This window comes from Lithobates pipiens, unplaced genomic scaffold, assembly GCF_037356315.1.
Source record: "Lithobates pipiens isolate NorthernLeopardFrog02 unplaced genomic scaffold, aLitPip1_a1.2 Scaffold_8, whole genome shotgun sequence".
In the NCBI taxonomy this organism is placed as follows: Eukaryota; Metazoa; Chordata; class Amphibia; order Anura; family Ranidae; genus Lithobates; species Lithobates pipiens.
The window spans coordinates 570,291,917-570,311,091 of NW_027507903.1; the positions used below are offsets into that span (position 1 = coordinate 570,291,917).

At 40.6% G+C, this 19,175-nt stretch overlaps 1 protein-coding gene across 2 annotated transcripts in view; it reads left to right on the forward strand.

Annotated features, from left to right (window-relative positions):
• The window catches only part of OLFM2 (olfactomedin 2), a 503,318-nt gene that overhangs the window by 353,565 nt on the left and 130,578 nt on the right, over positions 1–19,175 (forward strand). For both annotated transcript variants that reach the window (XM_077470164.1, XM_077470165.1), the window contains exon 2: positions 11,325–11,474. In XM_077470164.1, the coding sequence (XP_077326290.1) occupies positions 11,325–11,474 (150 nt within the window). The remainder of the gene's footprint in view (positions 1–11,324; positions 11,475–19,175) is intronic.

Consider the following 19,175-nt stretch of genomic DNA (forward strand, 5'->3'; position numbering starts at 1 on the left):
GGGGTCCCAAGGTCAGTGCCAGGCGTTCCGTCATTCTCACCTACAACCTCAACCACTGATTTGGTATTTTTGGTCTAAGTAGTGGATGGTTTATAGTTAACACAAACTAGCAACTGAAACCATAAGAATTGAATTGTTGCCCAGAGCAACTAGATTTCTTTTTTTTAAAGATTAATTGGCCAAACCATTGTAGTGGGAAAGTGGTCCACCTCAGTTTTATTTGTGTAGCTTGTATACAGTACATCTTGTAAGGTTACCAATGTAAATCCATGAATAATAGAATTATGCCATGTTACTAGCCCTAAGGCAGCTGGGGATTTCACTTACTTTGGAGATATTTTCTCTCATTCATCTCATTTGGGTTGTGTCTACAGAACAGTAAGTGAAGGATAAACTGATAGGGCTTTTAATCATTGCCTCCTCAATTCAAAATCAAAACACTTTTTGGATTTTTGATATATTTTAAAGGAGCCAAAGAACTCCTGCAGAACTCCTTTTATGGAAGATAAATAGAAATCTACAAAAATAAAATCATATTTCATAAAGCGATTTAAGGTCTTGATGTATACTTCTGGGTGCATTGCATGCAGCATTTTTAGAAAATCTATTATCGGTAATCTAAAAACGAATTGAGACATTAATGAAGGATAAGGAGTTCTAACAGTTGTTTTTAGAGCCATAGTTAAAATCTTAAAGCCTAATTTCAGTGTCCATCCTCTTTGCCCCATTCAGCTGCCACCCCCTTGGAGCACCCCACACTTTTTTCTAGGTATTTCCAGTCACATAACATTATGGATCCCCTCCTCCTCTTCTTCCTTTAGTGGCAGGTGGGTCCTGAACATTGCAGAGAGTGTGCAGAAGTGGCTAACTGGGCACCGGGTATTACATACTTTAATTTTGACACCACTAGCAGGCTTCAGGCTAGCACGTACCAACACTCTCATAAGAAACAACAGCACAAATGGTTGTCACGACCATGTTACATACCCGACCCCTAAATTGTGGGGTGTCAGGTAAATAAATCTTCCATAGTAACATTGCCTTTTTGGCTAGGTCTTCTCCTTTCCACCTAGTCTTGCCCTTTCTGGCTGAACCAGGTCTTCATTTTTCTTGTTTTTTTTTTTTTTTTTTTTTACTGAAGCATAACTTGATATAATATAGTCTAATAAGCTCTTGGCAATATCCATTATAGAACCAGGATGTCCAACTTCTGCCCACTATTAGGGTATTCTTGACTGGGTCTTTAATCTACCTAAAGGTAGCACACTAGGGAGAAGGATTCTACAGCATCCTCCAGCTGGGAAAGTGTGTTGTCTGGAACTAGTATATCTGGCAGAAGGCCCAACGCATTCCCCTGGGAGCAATAAATGAGCACACTGTGCTCTCTTGCCCTCAAGGCACCACTCTCTTGTCTCCCAGCTTTAGCCACCACTGTGTATATACCATGCTACAGTGGTAAAAGCTAGACTTATTGCAGGCAAATACGGAGCTGTAATGGAAGTAGTAGATAAAGCCCCCAGTTTGCTACCTGACACCCTTATAAATGACGCAACATAATGGCATGGTGCCACTCTCTTCAAAATTCCCCTGTGGTTGGCTTGATCATGTACCCCCAGTAGCCAAGTCCTTGATTCCTTGATGCTTTGGGCTCAAAGGAAATGCATTAAATAATGCAGGTCATCGCTAACCAGAAAACTAGAAGCATCTAGCTGTGGAGATTATGATTGCAGCTCCTCATTGAAGGTGACTATTACATTAATCACTCCTTTTTAATTTTGACTTACAAAAAAAACAATATATATATATATATATATATATATATATATATATATATATATATATATATATATATATATATATTTTTTTTTTTTTTTTTTTATATATTTTTTTTTTTAAACTGGTATATTGCATTGCTTGGCACCATTAATTAATTGTGTGATTTTATACCCAACCATAAAGGATAATATTGGAAAGGATTGGTGGTATAGGTCCAATGCCTGACTAGAAAACCTCTTTATGTGTGGATATAAATTATATGCATTATATAAATAAATAATGAATGCTTCTGTTATAATTATAACCACTAAACTATTACAGTTTTCTATCCTGTAATAACTTATAGTATGTCTGTTAAAAATTAGCAACTAACCCATAAAAGAATCCCACCACTGGCTACTTTTGTAGTTCTTGTTGGCGTGATATTTTTTTTATTTTTATTGAGCTCCCTCTGGTTTTCCAATCCTGCTAATGGATGTGGGGGACAGAATATTGCGTGCTCAGCAGCTTTCTCTCTGCACGGAGCACAGGCTTTGGCTGTTTGAAAGATGGATCTCTACAAATTTTTCAGTCGGTTGGGTTACAACTAAAGACAACCGTGTAAATTAGGCTGAGGTTTTTTTTTTACATGAGCTTTGCAGGTTGGATGGTGTTAGGGCCTCATTCCATGATTGCACAACACCTGTAAAAGACAATATGGCTTAGGAATTTTTAATTTGCCTGTAATTGTAATTTTCCTCCTATCTTTGTGGTATAGTACTAATGAGTCTCCTCCAATATATAATTACAAGGTCTCTCTAAGCTCTTTTTCCTATCTTTTCTGAATGTAACATTTCCAAGTTCCATGCTTGCTTACATTTCAATTTTGTATGCGCTGTGTACAGTGGACTCCGGGGAAAACATTTGGTTAAATTAACAAGTCGATATATGTCTACTCCCTGGCTGGCAGGAACCTACATTTTTGTCTCGGGCTTGCCTAATGGAAGCTTGAGAGAAGGAGAAATGGAATCTTTGATCTCTGGTGTAATAACATTCAAGCGTGTCCAATTTTCCAATACATGCCGTTTAAAAATTGCATTGTTCGTCTGGGGTTTAAATATTGATATTTATTTCCATAAAATATTATGTATTTACAGTTAAGGAGGACCTTTAAAGTCACAATGTACCAAACCAATGTTTTATCTGAAAGCGAAACATAATGACTAGGGTGCAAAGAACTTAGAAGGTTTAAGGAAGAAAGAAGAGAGATGAAGTAGGTTAGGTCTTTTCTCTGGAAAAAAAGGCTCTGTAGTTGTGTGACCAGAAGGAGAAGTTTTGTTAGTGGTGGGACCTGAGCAGGAAGGTTTTTGCAAGAGTTGTGAATTCTGGAAAAGGGGGCACACCCCAGTGGCATGGAGATCCTCAGGATACCATCTTAATCTCAGTTTGAAAGTGTAGGCCAAGCATCCCACCTAGTACTGTAGTCCAGAGGCCAGGTTCATGTTGGCATCAACTCCTGCCATCCTTTACTCTACTACCTTCTCATCTGAGGCTTTTTTTGCCCCTGCACGCTTCCCAGCTATTTCACACATAGCTGATTTTACATTTACATTTGCCACTCAGCTATCGGTCATTAGAATAGGTTATACCTGTTAGAAAGTTAGGTGGAAAGCAGTCCGATGTCCAATAATATGCAAAGGCTTGATGTACTTGTTTCTATTTTCAATAAACCCCTTCTAACTCACTTTTCAACTTGCATATTAGTGGAATCTGGGTGCTTCTTTCCACCTACCTTTCTAAGTCTACATGAGGGAACAACCATAAGGCTGTACCATAAGGCAGCAGTCCAAGCCCCAAGAGGGTTCACTGCCACCATCCACAAATTGGGCACAGAGCACTGGAAAGGACTTCTTCTGACTCACGACGCTATCCCCCACCCATGACCAGCGACTGATCGAATCAGTCCAGCCTGGTCTCCAGCCCTAACGAGTTACCAATATTATTGAGTGATAGAATAGTGAGTCAACATATGAAAATGCCAACAAGATATCGAGTCAGGGAAAGGAATAAGAAAACTGTAGCGGCGAGTCACAGCAACCTTTAGCTATTGATTAGTACATAGTAAGACATGGATGTACTGTAGGTTTGAAGGGTATACTGCATCTATTACTTTGTTTAATGTGATCCACGAACCATAGGACTTTGAGAACCAATGCTTTATTTATTTTTTCTCTTTCAATTATTTTTATTAAGATGTTTTTCATATAAAGACATTCCATAGCATTTAATTTCAAAACATTATACATAAACATACTTATCATACATATATATATAAAACAAAACACATAATAGCCACACAACTCAACACTCAACATTTGACTCAACACTTGGATCAATCTCATAATACCTTCCAGAGTTGTTATGGGTGTTCCACCGTCTCCTCCCCCTCATCTATCCTAAAAAATGTCCCTCCAAACTTTATAGTATAGTGTATCCCATTCCTCTTTCCCCTTTATTTTAGTGACCCCCTCCTCCTTATTTCTTGTTCCCAATCATAATTATCCTTTATCCCATACTGTGTCCCTCATATATATGTGATGTTTATGAGAAAATCTAGACTCTCTGCCATCATTATATTTCTCCTTAATGATAAAAAAATACCAATGCTTTAAAGAGAACTATTAAAAATAAGGCCTTTGCAAATATCTTCAGTGTAAAATTTGTGTAACTGGGCATGCTCTGCTATTGTAAATGAATATTGGCTTCTTAGGTATACTGCCCTGTCAGCTACTTGACTTCATGCTAAAAACATACCCCTCTTTAAATCTAAGTGCTAAAAGTCAGTGTCAGACAGAGTGGGTAAGGTGCAGTGCCTTGAAAATGTATTCATACACCTTGACATTTTCCACATTTTGTCTTGTTACAACCAAAAATGTAAATGTATTTTATTGGGATTTTACCAACACAAAGAGGCATATAATTGTGAAGTGGAAGGAAAAAGATAAATGGTTTTCATTTTTTTTTTTACAAATAAATATCTGAAAAGTGTGACTTGCATTTGTATTCAGCCACCTTTACTCTGATACCCCTAACTAAAATCTAGTGGAACCAATTTCCTTCAGAAGTCACCTAATTAGTCAATTTTCAGTTCAAAGGAACACACCAGACAGGTCAAGGATAATGTTGTGGAAAAGTTTAAAGCAGGGTTATGTTTTAAAAAAATTCCAAGCTTTGAACATCTCAGGGAGCACTGTTCAATCCATTATCCAAAAATGGAAAGAGTATGTCACAACTGCAAACCTACCAAGACATGGCCATCCACCTAAACTGACAGGCCCGGTAAGGAGAGCATTAATCAGAGAAGCAGCCAAGAGTCCCATGGTAACTCTGGAAGAGCTGCAGAGATCTACAGCTCAAGTGGGTGAATCTGTCCACAGGACAACTATTAGTCATGCACTCCACAAATCTGGCCTTTATGGAAGAGTGGCAAGAAGAAAGCCATTGTTGAAAGAAAGCCATAAGTCCCATTTGCAGTTTGCAAGAAGCCATGTGGGGGACACAGCAAACGTGGAAGAAGGTGCCCTGCCCTGAATCACCCTGAACACACCATCCCCACCGTGATGGTGGTGACAGCATCATATTGTGGGGATGCTTTTCTTCCGCAGGGACAGGGACGCTGGTCAAACTTGACGGGAAGATAGATGGAGCCAAATACAGGGCAATCTTAGAACAGAAACTGTTATGCCGCGTACACACGATTGGAGTTTTCATCCGAAAAATCTTGGATTATTTTTTTTGACGGAATTCTGCTAAAGCTTGGCTTGCATACACACGGTCACACAAAAGTTCTTTGACCTTTCAACCGTCAAGAAAGCGGTTATGTGCAACACCACGTCGAACTGAGAAAATGAAGTTCAATGCTTCCGAGCATGCGTCGAATTGTTTCCGAGCATGCATAGGAAATTTGTGCATCAGAAATTCTACAGACAATCAGAATTTCTGATCTGAACTTTTTCCGTTGGAAAAATAGAGAACCTGCTCTCAATCTTTTGCTGGCGGGAATTCCACCAGCAAAAATCTGATGGAGCATACACACGGTCGCAATTTCCGACCAAAACCTCGCATCGAACTTTTACTGGTGGAATTTCCGATTGTGAAGAACATTAGAGTCTGCAAAAGACTCAAGACTAGGGCAGAGGTTCACATACAGCCAGGGCTACAATGGAATGGTTTAGATCAAAGCATATTCATGTGTTAGAATGGCTCAGCCAAAGTCCAAACCTAAATCTAATTGAGAATCTGTGACAAGACTTGAAAATTGCTGATGTTCTCCATCCAATCTGACAGAGCTTGAGCTATTTTGCAAAGAAGAATGGGCAACAATGTCAAAAATGCTGGTAGAGTCAATGGTAGAGTCACAGCCAAAAAGCTGTAATTGAAGCGAAAGATGGTTCCACAAAGTATTGACTTGAATATAAATGCACACCACATTTTTCACATATTTATTTGTAAAAAAAATGAAAGCCATTTATCATTTTCCTTCCACTTCACAATTATGTGCCACTTTGTGTTGGTCTAGAACATAAAATCACAATAAAAGACATTTATATTTTTGGCGGTAAATTGACAAAATGTGGAAAATTTTAAGGGTATGAATACTTTTTCAAGGCACTGTAAATTAGGGGCAAATATACATACTTTTCATCAGTAAGCCTGCACAGTCATATTTACTTTAGACAAAAAGTCAGATTGTTGAGATCAACTATAGCTGGTATGGCCATGTGATGCGTTAAAGGGAAGATAAAAATTCAGATTGATACTTCCTCCCCTTCAACGGAAATCATGTGACTCAGTGCCTAGGCCTTGGTAGTTTGACCAATACAGATGGAACCTGAATGTACATTTTCTCCAGGTATTTCAGAGCTTTTATGTTCAATCTAAGTTTACTGAACATTTTTTAGTAGCAGTACAAAAATACCACAAATGGAAAAACAAAAATATAAAGAAAATAAACCACTAAATAAACTAAATAAATAAACACACAATTGTACCATATGACAAAGATACGTGCATCCCAGTAAAAAAAAAAGGCACAGTATAAGAGGGAAATAGAAAACAGCAGTGGGACTAGACCCAATATAAAGTATAAGTCCTGACCTGGCTCATGTTAGTAGAAGTCCAAGAAAAAATTAGTGGTATCGAGGATATTGCACAACAAATGTGATGTAACCATGTGGATGCTGGGTGCATGGCAGACATGGATCAGCAGACATCAGTTCTCACGCAACACCTCACAGAGCTGAGTAAATTCTAACTTGAAAAGGAACTGACTTGAAAAAGAATTTGAAAGAAAAAAATAAAAAATAAAAAAAAGGGAGAGGGAGGGAGGTAGGAAGGATACATCCCAGAGGGGACACCCAGACGAGACTCCATACAACAAAGAGCAGGCAACCATGCATACCGTTGCCCTGATAACAGGTCTCGGATTTCAGCGGACTCTCTGTACACATTCAAACAGAGCCATGTTTGATGACATTGTTCATATGTACCCAATTCTTGTGCCAGAAATGATGCCATGTTTTGATATGGTCTAACTCCGTAACCCAATCAAGGAGGGAGGGGACATGGATCGTAATGAGTAAGCACAGGGTGAAACGTGTCTACTGATCTGTTGTGGGCTGTGTGCATGTCTTCATGTAACTTTTTAATGGATATCAAATAAATGAAGACTTTTATCCTTGGATGTGCCACATTTTTCTCTTTCGACATGAGTTGACCGCCAGTGCTGTGGGAAAACTGACCTAGCCACAGTTAAACACTATCTTAGAAGAACTTGTTTAACATGTTTGAAGGATCTGGGTAGTATAGAGATTAGGGCCACCTGGGATGTGTTGGGAGAAGTCGCGTGGTCGTAACGGTAGAATAACTCCATAGAATTAGGTCCCAAAAGTTACGGATAAGAAGAGGCAGTTTACAGAAGATATCTAGGAAGAAAGATATTATTCTGTGCAGTTCACAGGAAGTGACAAGGACACTGCATTTCTGGCAAGATCAGCAGGTACTGCCTGCCACTGTGATTGCCCTTACTGCTCTAATAGAGTCATAGCTGAACCAAGAGTGACACATTTAATGGCTGAGCCCCATTGCGCTGCAAACGACCTAATAGCGGCGCCGTTTAATGGGTGAGCCCTGCGGTGGGGTAGAGTGGCCTAATGACAGTGACATGTTAAATGTCTTAAAGGCACCATCCATCTAAACTGTACTAAAAACCTAATAAAACTGACGCCTTTAATGAATGTAAGGCTTCTCTTGGACAAGTATAACTTACAGTCATGTCACTGATATTATCCACAATGAAAAATAACCACATGAAAAACTGCATTACATGTTATCGACCAATCAAGGACAACATCACAGCAATCTGCACAATGGGGAGGGTTAAGGGTCAGATCGGCTTTTCCCGGGGTCAGCGACCTCATCAGTGAGAAGCCATATTGACTTACAATGGACTGATGCATAGTGACAATATTAAATGCTGCAATTGTTTTCCACAAGGTTTTTTTTTTTTATATGCATTTGGCTGTTAATGGAATATTTTTATAGGCTGGAATTACTGGCATGTGTGTGCTTTATGAGGATTAGGATCAAGTAGGAAAATAAAAGACAGTTAACTATGAGCTATTTAGAGAAATCATTTATGTTTTACAGGGAATAGGCTTTTCCTGTTCAAAATGATCTAGCTGTTACTTGCCATGAAAGGCCTCATCATTTATCAGAGTAGGTCCAGTGACATCACAATGGAGTGGTTTACTAATTTACTAGAAAGCCGTGGAGGCATGAAAAACATTGTAGCTCATTTACAAAAAAAGACACTAAAGGAAAGTGACATAGCAGTCCACCAGATTGGGATTTTTAATGATTTCTTAAAAAAGAGAAAAAATATTGATGATCTAATAAAATTTGGGAGGGTTGACCAATATAATTCTAGTTGATCTGCTGCCATGTTCTCTGGTGCTGCAGGCTTAGTATTATCAATTTGCTGATCATCAGGCCTGGAATAAAATGTCATAGGTTTAGGTGTAAAACCTGCCTGACTGAGTTTATTATGGTGAATTAGGCAGGTAAAGGGTTAAAGAAAAAAAGGATGTGGTTGTAGGTAGGTGGATTGGGGTGGCATCTACTATACCTTCCCTGTTTTTACTTTTGAATAAACAATGTTGTCACGTGAATTTTGCTTACCGCTACTCTACAGGAAACTTAGTTTAGGACTTATGTATCCCATGCCATGGTTTCTGGATGCCATCTTGGGAAAGCCTGTGTTATTTTTGACAAAAAGTTCTTTTGAGGTACAGAAGTGTTATAACATGTAGGGATGTTTTAGGTAGGGACTAGGCCCTGTGTAGCACTCCCCTGACACCCAAAAGGCAGGATAGCACCTCCAGAGGCAAGAGATAGCTAGCATTTCAGCCCAGGGCTGAGTCCATGGCTAAATTAGAAGGACAGAGAAAGGATATTGGGCTCCAGTCACTTTTGTCTTTTTAAATTTTATTGCAAAATTGTTAAGGGGGTGAGGGTTAGGGGTCCCACATACAATAGCAGATCAATTACAGACTCTCCATATCCAGATCAATGTCCATCTTCACAGTCTCAGAATTTTTAAGTTGACCTTGCAACACTGTAAGCATGTTCCCAAATGTCAGTGCTTCCTCCAAGTGAGTCACCAGGCTCTTCCTGGAGAGACCGGCCTTCTTCCTCACTCTCTCAACTAAGGGGTCACCCCTGGGTCTCCTCCTTGGTACAGCTTTCTCCAGACCAGACAGGATGGTTTCAGGGCCACTTTATGAGACAATAAGCTCCAAAACAGGCTATTGGGGCTAACATTGATATAGTATTGCATTGTATGTGGCGTTATGTGTTAAAAGTTCATTTTAGATTATTCATTATTTATGATGGTTGATTTAGAAAACTGTCACATATGTTGTGGGAATAGTATAACACTGATTCTTATTTACATTTTACAAGAGCAGTACCAATTTGATGTAAGGGAGAACTCTGGGGACTCTAACATAAGGGATGCTCTGGAAACCCTCATCTAAGGGGGGACACTGAGAACTCTGATGTACAGAGAGGACTCTGATGTAAGGGGAAAGACTGTGGCCTCTGGTGTAAAGGGGAACTCTGATATAAGGGGTGCTCTAAGAACCCTGATTTGCCTTTGTGTACTTACTCAGAGGCAAGAGAGTAAAGGGGGGAGACTTCAGTCACAGATGGATGGATGGTGAGATGGATGGTGAGCTCACTCACCTCTTGACAGTCAATTGGATCTGAGGCTGCTGGACTTCAAATTTCTGTCCCAAATTTCCCTTTTCTGAGGCACAGTGCCAGGGATTGGAGTGTGGGCAGACAAAGAGGGGTAGGGGTGGGGGGGGAAAGGTGCAGATCGAGCCCTCTCTCCTCTCCCGTCTGTATGTGTTTGGGGGGGCCATTGTTAGTGTTGGCTTTGGGGAGTGGGAAAGAGAGTAACAGACACTCTCAGCTTAGACAACTGCAGCCAGCAACCCTGCTGGAAAGCCATAAACCAGTCTAAATAATGTGTCCGGGTTGCAGACAGTCTGAAACCCGGACACATGATTCCAAACACGAACTGTCCGGGTGAATCCTGGACAGGTGGCAACCCTATCCCTCAGAATTCACCAGTGGCATAAACCTCCTACTGGATTGGCTCTAGTTAATATAAATATTCATTTTTTTTTCATACTATGACCAGTGATATCAGTGACATCTACTGGTGACAGTGAGAAATCACAAGCCAATGTAAGCTTAGGGATAAACCAGGTGAAAAACTGTACAATTAGTCTGAGCTAACTACAGCCCAGTCAAAAACGAAATTGACATAGTGACCTCAGTTTAGGACAAAAATGCTACACATGTGCAGTGAGGGAAAATTAGGACTCGTCCCTTAGCTAGAAGAGTGAAGGATCCTAGGTCAGATAGCCCTGTGTCTGTGCAGGAATCTCTGGTGCCCTGAAAACCTATAGTGGACCTGTGAACTATGAAAAGAGAAGCGCAGTGCCTGTATGAGCTGAGAGCTTAATGGTGGCAGCCTCTGGTAATTCCTGTTGCTGTCTAGGAAATGAAAATCGGTGTACTGAAACCGTTGGACTAGAATTGTTATTACTATCTTTGTGCCTTAAAGGACCATATATCTCAGTTTATGGGATAAAGTACCATTATATAAGTGACTGTCTCCATGTTTTTTACGGCTCACCCATTACCTGCTGTTAGTGCTGACTCCAAGTTGGTGTTAATGGGGGTGATGGCAGGTACCCCCCCCCCCCCACAAAAGTTGGAGTAGGGCTTTTTACAGTATCAAATTGGATGATACCCTTATTTTCCATCTAGTAGTTTTTGTAAATAAGATTCGTTAATCGCCTTCATCATTGGATTTTGAATTCTGCGTAATTAACATAAAAGCTTGTTTCATTTTATTGGCTCTTTTTCTATTTACTTGTTTAATATACTTGACTTGTTACTTGTATTCACAATTACTTTTTCTATTGTGTTGGCAGACACTGTTCCCCAGCCCCGAAGATGGGTGGCAAATTTACACATCAGCGCAAGCCCCGGATGGTAAATGTATCTGCACAGTGGTGGCCCCTGCCCAGACCTCCTGCTCCAGAGACCCCCGGAGTCGGCAGCTTAGACAGCTGATGGAAAAGGTAGGCATGCATGAACTGAAGCACAACACAGACGAATAATAGTGTCAGTGAAGGAAAGGTTGAAATGTGCGAGAGATGCAGAGATTTTGTGGTCTCATTTAATATTCATGAGAACGTACTTTACAGAATTACTGATGGGCTTATACAGTAATGGCAGTGATCATGTACAAAGTGCACCAACTCAGAGCTGGACTAATCCCAAGAGCTGGATAACCTAAATCATTTCAGCTACACTTTATAACTTGTTCTATATCTTTATGAATTATGGTTCTCAACTCCTTAAAGTGGAATGTCACCTAAAATCCAAAGTTCTTCTCATCCTCCTCCTCCCTCCATCCTCTGCATTAAATGTTTTTTTTTCTGAGACCAAGTACCTATTTCTGGCAGGTACCAGTACCCACTTCCACTCTGCTTGCCTAGGACCCTCCCCCCTCGACCCACCCTACTTGTAACCTCTTTGGACAGATCATAAAGACCCAGGAGACTGCGGGACCATTGAGAAAGTGCAGCACATATCCACCATGCGCAGTGGGGAGCTGTCTGTGAGCCAGCCGGAAGACAGAGCCGGCTTCCCACACTCAAGATGGTGGCGCTGGGGACCCGAAGACCAGTGAAGAAACCACCTGAACTCAAAAGTAAAGATTTGCCATGTTATAGGTTATCTAAAAAGGTGAATTGCATCTAAAGCTGGCGATACATTGTTATTTTTTTTCCACTCAGCCAGTGGGCTGAACAAAAAAAATTAACAAATTCCTCCATCTACAAAAATAAGTAGATGAAGGAATCCTCCCTACTGGTACATGGTACAGCTGCACCACCAACTACACTGATCAGCGGCTGCAGCTGGTTGGCTGCAGCTGTTGATCAAGAATTTTTTTTTCAACATGTTCCTGCTGCATACAAATGGTTTCCCACATCACTAAAGTCAAAATATATTTGAATCAATGTGGTACTGCTCTTGTAAAATGTAAATAAGAATCAGTGTTATACTATTCCCACAACATATGTGACAGTTTTCTAAATCATAAATAATGAATAATCTAAAATGAACTTTTAACACATAACGCCACATACAATGCAATACTATATCAATGTTACCATTGAATCTTAAAAATTATTGGATACATATAAATACTAAAAAAATATAAATATAAGTTCATAAAATATATAACAAAAGTCCCAGTACAAAAGTCCAACAAAGAATAAGTGATTCCAATGTAGTAGACTGTGTTCAAAAATACCCCAGTAAAAAGACAATGCGCCACCACCTTTCAGAGTGAACACTCAACTAAACAATATACCCCTAATGTATTATAGGTCACATGCACGTGAAGATATTCATGTAATCACTCATCTATGTGAACATAATTATGATCCCCCCAAAAAAATGTGTAAGTCACTTTAAGAGATCATAAGCTGCTTGTCTACTTTCAGCATATTTTAGAAGAAGGGGAAAATAATTTAAGATAGTGCATTTATTTATTTTATTTAAATTGATAAAATGCAAGAAAAACACTCACAAGTAGTAGGAGATTCAACCAGACTGGTGCTATACCACTTCTTTTTGCTTCAACCAGAAGTGATGTCAATCGGCTCCGCCTGTTTTGCGTCACTGGACACATGACTTCTTCAAGGGATGATGGCTGGAGTGGAGAAAGAAGCAGCACTTGAGTAAAACCATGCTGGGATTTCTTCCCTTGTGGTTATCAGACTACATAGACTACCTGGTGGCCCCCTCTTTATTTATTTTTTTCTTTCTCCCCTTTCTTATTTTACCTTATCTTCAGCATACTATTCACCAGTTTCCCTTCCAGTTTTCTGCTTTAAACAAAAAATATGATGGCCAAACAAGATTATACCAATGTGAGAACTGCAACCTCCATTGCTATCCGTAGTGAAGGGCATACCGGTAGCAGTCTTTGCATTTTCATGGTACCCAACTACAGCTGGACACTTGTAGGTTGCCAAAACTCCTTGCTTACTTGATGCCTGTGGTCTTTTTCTCAGTAACCCGTATTGTTAATCAAGTTGTTTCATGATCCTCTTTTGTAATCTAGCTTGGGTCCATAAATAGATAATTCAAAATAAACAATCCACATGTATTTCATTGACCTCAGTTTACTAAAAAGTGGATTCAGTGGCCTGAATTTCCAATGTGATATGGAGAAAATACTAGCTAAAGAAAACCCTACACTTGCATAACTTTCTGGCCTTATGTTCCTCATGGCTGTCCCACCCCAAATGTTCAATAACTAAATGCTGATTCGTCCAATTGACTACCTTGGTATTTCCTTGACCCACTCAGAGGTCATACCCAAACCTACTCTGCACTTGCCTTCCCTCCTCTCCTTCCACCCTCTCCCCCCCTCTAGATCCTTCCGCCCTCCCCCCTGTGCATAGTCTGTGCATAGTCTGCTCCCCCTCTTTTTCCCATTCCATACGTCTTCACTACATGGTTCTTTGATAAAATCACAAACTGTTTATCCTCTTTGTTTCTTTGTTAAATCACTGTACAGGCAGTGCTTGGCCACCCTACTGTCTGGGCCTTAGGTTTCTATACCCCATGTGTTTGACTCTTTGTGTTGCTTGAAAGTTCAATAAAGACTTTCAATGGACACTTCAACGTGTTACATTTCATAAGCTACAAAATACTTTGCTTTAAAACTGCTTATTTTTTTTACATTGGACTAACTGCTTTTTGCACTGCCTTTACTCTGCCCTGCCAGACAATACAGCCAGTTTGGTCACCTGACTTCTTCCTTTTGCATTCATGCATTAAAGCCTGGTCAACTACCTTTTCCTGGCCTGTGATTACACAGTGAAAGAAGAAATAGAAGACTGATGGGCTCATCTCTTTCTGTCACTCTGCTCTCATATCCTCTTGTTCATTGTAAGCACTGCAGCTCATATATTTGGCTTATTGTGCTTCTCCTTCCTCTCCCAGTTTGAGCTCTGATGTACAGGGACTGCAAGAGGCTGATGCCAAGTCAAATACACTGTGTGTATTTAAAAATGCATTTAAAATCAAAGTATAGCCAAATGTCTGTTGGCCATACTTCTCTTCTAGGTCACAGGAGTGAACTCACTTTTGTTCTCCTGTGACCCAGAGTCAGCTTATACCGGGCTGTTGCCCAAACTTTCCGTTCCGCCTCTCAGCATGCTGTTTGCATAGCTGGAAGTGGCCACTAAGGCGGTGCCGAATTGCATCCTGCCCTGCAAATGAAAAGATGAAGGACACCTCCCAACTTTCTGAGAAGGGAACAAGGGTCACTTATTAGCAAAAGTATGTAGGCATAAGACACACCCACTGCCACGCCCCTTTAAAGGAGAATTATACAAAAAAAAGATTAGTTAAATCCAGAAGTGCCTTTTTACCACTACTATTCCTTTATATTGGCTTTTGGCATTTACAAATGCAGCAATTTCGAAATTGGATGAAAGATTCAGCGCTGGGAAACACTTTTTGAAAGATAAAAAGTCCATTTTATATACAACTATATAGAGCAGAGTAAAATGAGGGACAAATAAGAGGGACAGAGGGACTTTGTTCCAAATCAGGGACAGTTGGGAGCTATGTGAAGGGGGATCAAAAGAGCCAGTATTTTTTGCAGAGAAGCCCCCCTCTGTAGGAGCAGTGGTATGTTCTTTTCAGAGAATACAGAGATGCATATGGGGCTTTTTGGTAAATGTTACTGAAGGTGAACTTGCACTTTAACTATAAAAGCAGATCCACCAGAAATGGCTCTTTATTGTGCTTAGAACAGGTCTTTAGTTTTCTACATAAAATAAGACTTCACAGTCATTCATTGTGCCTGAAAAATGACAGCAGAGACTTTGTGCCTAGAACATTTCTTCCAAGCCATTCTGCCCAGAACATGCCATTAGTGCCACCATGCCCAGAACATGTCACTAAAGTATGTACAGATGCCACCCATTATAGTGACTAGGCCTGGAATATGCTGTTAGTTTCTCTGCCCAGAACATCATTGGCTTATTGCATCTAAAATGTGGCATTGCAAAATGATCATGCCTGAAACATGGCATCACAATCACCGTACCTAAAGTATTAGGTGTATCCAGAGTATTAGGTGTACTCTGCTCAGAACTTACCAGACGAGAAACATTTCAGGGAACATGTGAAACCATTGCAGGGACTACTAATGTTATCCAACAAGCACTGCAACTATGATAAAATCAGCTAAAGTTTACTTAGTTTACTTTAAAGTCCAATTAATTAATCCACCAATTAATTACATTTTTTTTTTATGTGTTTGAAATGTAACTAGCAGAGATACGCTAAATATGGTAAAGTTCAGTATTAGTACAGTAATACAGTAATTCCCTTTATTGCATTAAGATAAAAATCTTCTGCCTTTACTACTCCTTTAAGAATTAATGGCACCAATGCGTATCTCCAAAAGGCATGTGCATTTTTTGTGCATTGTGGGAACATGCACGATTTGGCACATGTTCCTGCATCCAGGGCTACCACTAGGTGAACTAGGCAGCTATCTAGGACGCAGTCATGGCCTAGGGGCATAAATAATGGGGGGTCAGGGGGTCCAAACTAAAATAGCTGCAGGACTACCAGCTGCAGGAACCGCACAGCTTGTTTTTCACGGCCAAAATCTGTCTCCTACAAATTGTATAGAAAAATAACATGCCGCCGGCGATCCTGGGTGATGTCAGAAGGGAGGGACATATGAGGAAGTTTCAGCTACCATTTGGCTGAGGAGGCGGTGCGGGGCGGTACAACCTGTAGCCTACAGGCTGTACTGACTTCTTCTATCTCCTCAGCCAATGGGTACACAAGTTCACTCTACATTACTGAAAGTAAATCCCGCAGGCTTTTGTAGTGCAAGTGTGGGATTGAGCAAGCGGCAGCTCTGATGAGGGAAAAGGTTGCGCTCAGGCTCCTGGACTATGCAGTGAAGATCATCCAATGATTGAGGTGAGGGAGAAGAGAGCAAACAGATGTTTTGCCTAGGAAATACAGGGAGCTGTTAGCAGTGCTTGTGCCCTCTCCTTTAATAACAGCCATTGTAATGCCCCCCATGTTCCTGTCCTTTTTACCAGAGTGAAAGAATTCTGACATCTGTGCAGCATGGGTATCCATTTACTAGAACAAGAAAATTGGTGACATTATAATGGGTTCACACTAGCCAAAATTCTGAAAACCAATCCACAGGGGATCACTTTTCAGAGTGTGGTTAAGTGGCTGCTGTTAGGTGTTCAGGAGGCAGTTTATAATGGTGTTAATGCACCACAACCACAAGCCAAGTTTTTTTGTTTTTTTTTTGTTTTTTGGGTGTAGGGTTTGCAGACAGCTGATCTTGCCTAGGACACAAAATAGTCTAGCACTAGCCCTGCCTACATCATACAAATGTGAACCTAGCCTTTGAAATTTCCCTTACACTAGTGGATTTTTGGAGTGAACATTTGTATGAATCCATATGAATCCGTACAAATTTTTATCAGCAGATTGATGATTTGTCGCATTGCATTCAAAAGTACTTAAAGAGGGATTCCACCAAAAAAAAAATATTAAAAGCCAGCAGCTATAAATACTACAGCTGCTGACTTTTAATAAATGGACACTCACCTGTCCCGGGTTCCAGCGATGCCGGCAGCTGAGGCCAATCGATCGCTCGGCCCTCGGCTGCTGCCGCCACCATTCTAGGTGAGGGAATCAGGAAGTGAAGCGAATCGGCTTCACTTCCCGGTTCCCTACTGCGCATGCGCGACTCGCGCAGTGCAATAGGAAATCTCTGCGCTGTCACTGGGACCCGTGTGTGTCCCAGCAGACAGCGCGGCAGGGCAGGAAATGGCGTAGACTCCCATGGGAGTCTATGCCCAGGAGTGGGTATAAATACTTTGACAGGTATCTCCACCCCCCTCCCCCCTGAAAGGTGTCAATTGTGACACCGGGGGGGGGGGGGGAGGGATCCGATCAGCGGAGGTTCCACTTTAGGGTGGAATCCCGCTTTAAAGCAAGTAAATCTAATATAGTTTTTTTTATTTATTTACTAATGGTAGCAAAATTTGGATGGAGGATTTTGTGGAGAAACTTTAAAACTGCAGCTGTTGTGCCATGTTCCCAGTCTGCAGTGGTCAGGACTCACCAAAAGTGGTCCAGGGAAGGAAAACTGGTGCACCAGTGACAGGCTCACAGGTGGCCAAGGCTCATTGATGCACGTTGTGAGTGAAGGCTGGACCATGTAGTTCAATCCAATAGAAGAGCTACTGTAGCTCAAATTGCTGAAAAAAAATGAATGCTGGTTCCTATAGAAAGCTGTCTGAACACACAGTGCATCGCAGTGTGTTGCATATGTGGCTGCATAGCCACAGACCAGTCAGAGTGCCCATACACATGAGCATCAGAACTGGATCACAGAGCAATGGAAGAAGGTGGTTTTGTCTGATGAATAATGGTTTCTTATACATCATGTGGAAGGCCAGGTGAATGTAGGTCACTTACCTGGGGAAGGGATGGCACCAGGATGTACTGTGGGAAGACGGCAAGCCAGCATAGGCTTCAAGGATCTTCTACTCATGGCTTTGTGCTAGATGCCACAGCATACCTTAAGAAGCCTAGTGGCATCCATGCCTTAAGGGGTTAGGGATGTTTTGGTGGAAAAAGGGGGACCTATTCAATATTGGGTGGGTGGTCATAACGTTGTCGCTGATCATTGTGTATGCTCAACGTGACCATGTAAAACAACATTCCGCCACAAATTTGTTTAATGCATCCTCATGGCAGGTACTCATTATAACCGAAGCGGATGATGTTTTTATTGCCTAAAAATTGATTTACACTGCATTATTATATAGTACCACCGATAAATTACCAGGGTATAGAAATACTTGGTATAATTATACAGTGCTGCATGTTTATCATGGCGGGATGAAAATGTTTTCAGACAGTTATAATTGCCAGGTTGACATCTGTAATTCTGCTAATTAAGCCTTGCTAACAGATTTATTTAATGTGGGTTTAATGAATTCCCATTAGCCAGACCCCATGGAATGGCATAGACTATAAAGCAGACGATGCTTTGTTTTCTCCTTTTGTGACACGGAGTCCGGAGTCTGTTGATTGTCTGCTGGAGACTTGTGTGTGGGTGCAGTTCTCTATCTACAGATGTTGCAGATTACAAATATTAGATCTTCAGGGTAGCAGAAAGGACTGACTTCAAAAAGAATTTTGATGGAGTGTACAAGTTAGTTTGTTCCAAAGCTAGAGAACAAGGGTTCACGTATAACCTATACCTCTTTGTATAAAACATGTGCATTCATAAGCAAAGAGCGTTAAAGGAAAAGAAAAAAAATCTCTATTATGTTCAAGTATAGGCAAATCCCAACGGCCTGGTAATCAATGTACCTAAAAAAAAGTATGGCGGGTGTACATTTTTTTTTTTTAAATTGTCAATAAAATCCTTTGTTCTTTTTTCTCTAGAAATGAGCAAGTAATAACAAATTCTCTCTGCAGCCTTCGCATTCTGACCCACTATATTTTAGTTTTTTGCAAGCCCTTTAACCGGTATCAGTTATTTGTAGTGGCATTTTCTTTACAATTTTTTTTTTTTACAATGAGCTCTTTCTCTGAACAGTTCCAGTTCAGAACACCAGAAGCATTGTGGCTTGTATTACCAGGGCTGGAAGGATCACAAAGGTTTGGGTCTTCTGCCACATTGATGCCAG